We start from the raw sequence: 5,563 nt of genomic DNA, 5'->3' as shown, positions 1-5,563 counted from the left end.
GTTTCTATTCGCGGCGTGCCAGTACGTGCGTGCTGTTAATAGTATTAGAAATCACACAAACAATAGCGTGCAATAAAAGCACGCTGTTAATGTTATTATTTGCGGCGTGCCCATGTATGCGCGCTGTTAATATTATTAGAACTCACTCAATTGCAGCGTGCTGTGCCAGCTATTAATAGTAGCGAAATAAAATTGCGCCAATTTCCCAAATTTCTCACATCTCCGCGCCTTCCTCTGTTTTCTTCGTACACACACGCCCTTCTCTATTTCCCAAATTTCTTTCACACCTCCACGCCTTTATCTCTGAATCGCTCGATCGTCTCTTCTCACTTCAATCGATCTCTCTCGCTTCACTCAATCGATCTTCTCGCTTCACTTAATCGCTCGGTGGATTCTCGCTTCACGCAAGTATGGTTTCTTTTCTCAACAACTCAATCGAGAAACTTTGTGGATGCATACATATTTTTAGGTTTTTATGTTTTCACTTCTTAATGTTCTTTGAAATCGGTTTGAACAAGTTTATTTTGTTCTTAAAAAAAATATCTTATGTTTTCTCTGTAATTAGCATCTCTACGAGGAATAGAATTTCCACAAGTCCCAAACCACTTCACTCGAGAGTGGATTCAGTCAAAAAAATATACGTATGATTGGGGAAATCATGTTCAACATTAGTTTCTCAGCTTCAAAAATCAAAATTAGGCATAAAGACCTTCATTAGAAGGGAGAATGGTCGTCATTTTGAACACAGATTTTCAGGGGTAGTAACCAGTAAATGTGAAGCCTCTTCTGTCAATTTTTTTTATGCATTACATTGAGTGAAACCCAAGTGATAAGCAAAGGATGAAAATTCACTGCAATTTTGCTGTGTCACTACAATTCTCCTTTTATTGTTACTGGACCAGCAAGCTTTTCTTTTGTTTGAATAATGGGTGATGATCTTGATTGTATTATTTTCATATATTTGCAGGGAAACTATTTAAGTGGATTGATTCCCTCTGAGTTGGGAAACTTTTTGCCTCCCCATCCGTAGCTACCACAGTACTCGGGACTTTGTCAAACCGATCAGAAGTCATCTCTCCCACCCCCGAGACAGTAGATCAAAAGGTATTTCTGTGATTCTTGTCTGTGATTCTTGAATCTTTAGTTTTAATATCTTGTTATAGAAGATTCCATGGTTTTCAAAATTCTTGGTAGGAGAGAATTTTTTCTATCATGAAGATAACTTGGATCATGTTATTAGCATTTTTTATTAAACAATTATAGAGAAATGTGCAAAAAATTCGGTAAAAACATGTCCATTTTAGACGTGTTAAAAATCTATTCAACGAGTTCAAAAGCAATATCGATAATTGATAATCGATAACCGAGTACAGTTTATATATTTATGATTCCTTAATATTCTTGAATTTTCTGGCAATGAAAAATACACATCACTTCATATGGTTTTGTAATAGTTTAGGAGAAATATGTTCATTTCATTAGTTTAATTTAAATGTTTAATCATTTTAATGTAATTAGATGAGCAGTGGTAGGGTCAACTAAATGTCATACTTCCATGGACCTTTTTTCTAATAAAAACAAGACATCTGATGATTCACGGAATATTATCAATACATAACACTGGATTAATTATTTAATGATTAAAACTATGGATTTGTTATTTCCTTGTCTAAAAATAATTTATGTGCTGATATAATTATTAATTATTGAAGGGAGTGACATAATCCGTAGATGGAAATTAATTAAAATCGAGATTTAAATTATTGAAGGGTTGCTAGGTTTGTCAACTATGCTTAAAATAAATTTCTTAAACAACAATAATATTTTATACTTTTCATTAATTTTTCTGGTGATAGTAAAACTATGTAATGAATGGTGAAGTCATATGTTTGTATCTTAGGGCTTGGTGATTTACGAAATGGATAAGGAATGGATTCATCTGCCTTCAAGGCTTGTACCTGAGTATGAAGAAGGGGTACAAAAATTTATCGCACAAGCTAGGAACTATGCCAAAACACGTGAAGTTATCATATGTCCTTGCAAGCGTTGTAAAAATAAGAAGTATATGAAATTTGACCAAGTGTGCGATCACTTAATCATCAAGGGATTTGATCCTTCTTACACTATTTGGGTCTTCCATGGTGAAAGTTATAACTCACAATCTCAAGGCGAATGTAGCTCAGGAATTCGTAAAGAGGATGAGTGTGATGGAATCGATGTGACTGAGACATGATTGAAATTTTCAGTTGTAGATTTTATAGTTATTTATTTTGATTGATATATGTTCTTTGCAAATTATACAACTCTTTATTTACTGTTGCAATAAATTTTTTTGCTTGTTTATTTTCAGCTATGTATCATGTCATACAACATGTTTGATCAGGTCATTACGTAGCATTGAAAAGATGAGTAAAATGGGCAAAAAACATAGCAAAGCATCTGCAGATGAAATTCAGGTGATATTATCTTATATTTTATATCGTTGTTTATTTTAATAAAGTACACTTGTACATTTCAATAGCTCTTTTTGTTATTTTACAGGAACACGTAGCTAGTAGGTTATCAGGAATGAACACTAAAAATTCAGCTAATTCATCCCAAGATTTGCATGATCAAGAACCGATTGATGACAACAAACCTGATAAGAAAAAAGGTCGTGGAGCATCAAAGTTGAAAATGATTAGTGGTCAAGATAAGCGCAAAGAGGTGAAGCGTAATGAGTTCGGACAGCCGATTGGAGATAATTCAGTTACATACGCTTCTTTTCTAGGTTGCATGATAAAGGAATTTGTGCCATATTCATTGGATGGATGGAATGACATAGATGAAGAAGTGAAAGATAGGATGTGGAGTTGTCTTCAGGTAATATCTTCAGTCACTTCATTTTTCATTTCAATTTTTATTATAAGTTGAAGAAATATTTTCGTGTTTCTATGTACAGATGAATTATAAAGTTGAGGATTGGGAAAAAAAATCAATTTTTCAAAAGTTAGCTAAATTGTGGCGCGATAGAAAATCCAAACTTCAAATACTTGTACGAGAAGCTAATACAAGTCAAGTTGCTTTACGAAATCTCAGTCTTTTGAAGCCCGAATTTATGGACCAAAATCAGTGGGACTTGTTTGTAAAGAGGACACTATCACCTACCTTTCAAGTAAGTATTAATTCACTTTTCTTATAGGTATGAAACAATATTCGATTGTGGTAATCCTCTTCCATGCAAGAATACCTACCTTTCAAGTAATTAGTAATTCACTTTTCTTATAGGTGTCAAATTATAGTTATTAGTATATCATGATCTAGAAATTGAAGACTGAAATCGCATATGTTTGTTTTTTATTAGGTTGTTGATGTTGAGTGTTGGTCTGTGATGTTTGTGTCTTGTTCCTAAATACTTCTCCCAACTGTCTTTCTCAATTGTCAGCACTGTCACCAATTCCCACGTCGGTTCCTTAACTGCTCGCCTACTTTTCCCAACTGTCTTTCTCAATTTTTTCTAGTTCAATAATATAGTAAACTTTTGATTACTTTGTTTCAAAACATAAATTGTTTGGAAAAAGTAAATGAACAATTGATTCCAAATATTTTATTATCCAATTATCACAAATGAGCAACGAACAAGAGTCGTGAGTCTACTTGATTTTTTTGGGAAAATTCGTTTATTTAAGTCTTCAAATTTTGTGTTTTTCATTTTCTGTAAATTCTTGTTTTTCACTATAAATGAAAAATTGAAATAATTTCTATTTGACTTGTTTATTCCTCAGAGACGATAGATGTTTAAATTCTTTAATTATGAATTTTCTATTTCTAAAAATATTTTTTCCCTTTTTTNAATGGCACTGTTAAACAACTTCAAGATATGGTGCATAACCTTCAACAAGAAATGCAAGAAATGAAGTCCATGTTTTTACAAAGTATGAGACAACAAAATCAACAAGAACAGGTTAGTAATTAAATAACATACAAAATCAGTTTGATATATTGTACACTTAAATGCTTTTGGATTATCATGAAGGCATGCTTGACAGAATTTGTTTGTAAACTTAGGTTGCTAGTGGTGGCATTGGTAGCGGTATTGGGAATGAAGTTGGCAGCAACAGTGATATCAATATTGGTGCAAAGAAAAGTTGTGATTTTGATAATGTTAAAAAACATCTTGCTACAGCTCAGGTAACTATCTTAAAATTATGTGTTTCTAAACTACAAGATTTTTACAAAATAGAAATTGTAAAATTAAAAAAATTTGTATTGTTTATTTGCAGTCAAATTTGAAGAATGTGAGTTGTGGAGATATATGTGCTAATAGTAAATGTAAGTTGCTTCATTGGTCTGTTGATGGATTAGTTGTTGCAGAAGGTCGAATTTCATCTACAGATCCAAACACAAAAGTGCATCATGTTGTTCTTGGTAGATCTTGTTGGAAAGTTTGGGTTGATAAGGTTTTGGTAGAGAAGGTGGATCTAATTCGACCAAATGATGAAATGCAGTTTCTCGATGACGCAATAGGAAGCACGGTCGCATGGTTATCTAAATTTGTAGTATTGTGTGATTGATATAGATTCTACATATTTTCGTGGATTGAAAATTTAAATATTGGTATGTTCTAGCTATTTTGTGACAGATTTTGTATCTTGAAACTTTCTGTTTTGGTAAATATGATGAAAAAGAATTACTTTTATTAATTTTGTGTGTGGATTATACTTATTATACAAAATTGATTTCTCGTTTCTGTGAAAAATTGGGTTTTTCCGCGTTCCAAGCGCCGTGGCGCTGATCCAGAAGAAATTGAATTTTTTTTCAGGCTTTCTTTCAACGGCGTGCAAACATACGCCGTTGATGTTCTTATCCACGACGTGCAATGCACGCTGTTGATGCTTGTATCAACGACGTATAATCCGAGCTATAGATACAATTATTCGCAGCGTGCAATGCGTGCTGTTGATTTTAGTATCGACGGCGTATAATGCGAGCTGTAGATATAATTATTCGCGGCGTGCGGTGCGTGCTGTCGATTCTCGTATCCACGACGCGCAATGCGCGCTGTCGATTCTTGTATCCGCGACGTGTGCTGCACGCTGTCAATACCATTATTCGCAGCCAGCATAGTACGCTGTTAATACATATGACTTTCAACAGCATTTAGCTTTGCAGCATGCAATGCGCGCTGCAGAAAGCCCATTTCCGCGCTGCGAATATTCATTTTTGTTGTAGTGTAACAACCATTGGAGTACTTAAAGGATTTGATTTATCCATATTAAAACGTTTAAGGATCTTTTCTGTATAATTTTTCTGGTGAACAAATATTCCACATTCTTTTTGTTCAATTTGTAAACCCAGACAATACTTGGTTTTTCCAAGATCTTTCATTTCAAATTCTTCCTTCAAGTATGATACAACTTCATGAATTTTATTATCCGTTCCAATGATGTTTAAATCATCAACATATACAGCAATAATTACGCATCCGGATGTTGTTTTCTTAATGAAAACACAAGGGCATATTGAATTATTTACATATCCTTTTTTCATCAAGTGATCACTTAGCCGATTATACCACATTCGG

The 5,563-nt window shown here is 33.6% G+C and overlaps 2 protein-coding genes across 2 annotated transcripts; both read left to right on the top strand.

Annotated features, from left to right (window-relative positions):
* Nucleotides 1-2,240: 2,240 nt before the first annotated feature.
* LOC140962164 (uncharacterized) lies at nt 2,241-3,222 on the top strand. Its single transcript, XM_073421052.1, has 3 exons — nt 2,241-2,456; nt 2,542-2,862; nt 2,942-3,222. The coding sequence occupies exons 1-3, from the start codon at nt 2,406-2,408 to the stop codon at nt 3,179-3,181; spliced, it is 612 nt and encodes a 203-aa protein (XP_073277153.1). The 5' UTR covers nt 2,241-2,405; the 3' UTR covers nt 3,182-3,222.
* A 616-nt stretch (nt 3,223-3,838) lies between these two features.
* Nucleotides 3,839-4,682, top strand: LOC140962169 (uncharacterized). Its single transcript, XM_073421056.1, has 3 exons — nt 3,839-3,943; nt 4,048-4,170; nt 4,263-4,682. Exons 1-3 carry the CDS (start codon nt 3,860-3,862, stop codon nt 4,551-4,553), a joined length of 498 nt encoding a protein of 165 aa, XP_073277157.1. The 5' UTR covers nt 3,839-3,859; the 3' UTR covers nt 4,554-4,682.
* Nucleotides 4,683-5,563: the final 881 nt, after the last annotated feature.

Source organism: Primulina huaijiensis, chromosome 16 (genome assembly GCF_012295235.1).
Source record: "Primulina huaijiensis isolate GDHJ02 chromosome 16, ASM1229523v2, whole genome shotgun sequence".
NCBI lineage: Eukaryota > Viridiplantae > Streptophyta > Magnoliopsida > Lamiales > Gesneriaceae > Primulina > Primulina huaijiensis.
This window is presented reverse-complemented; position numbering and strand designations above follow the sequence as displayed.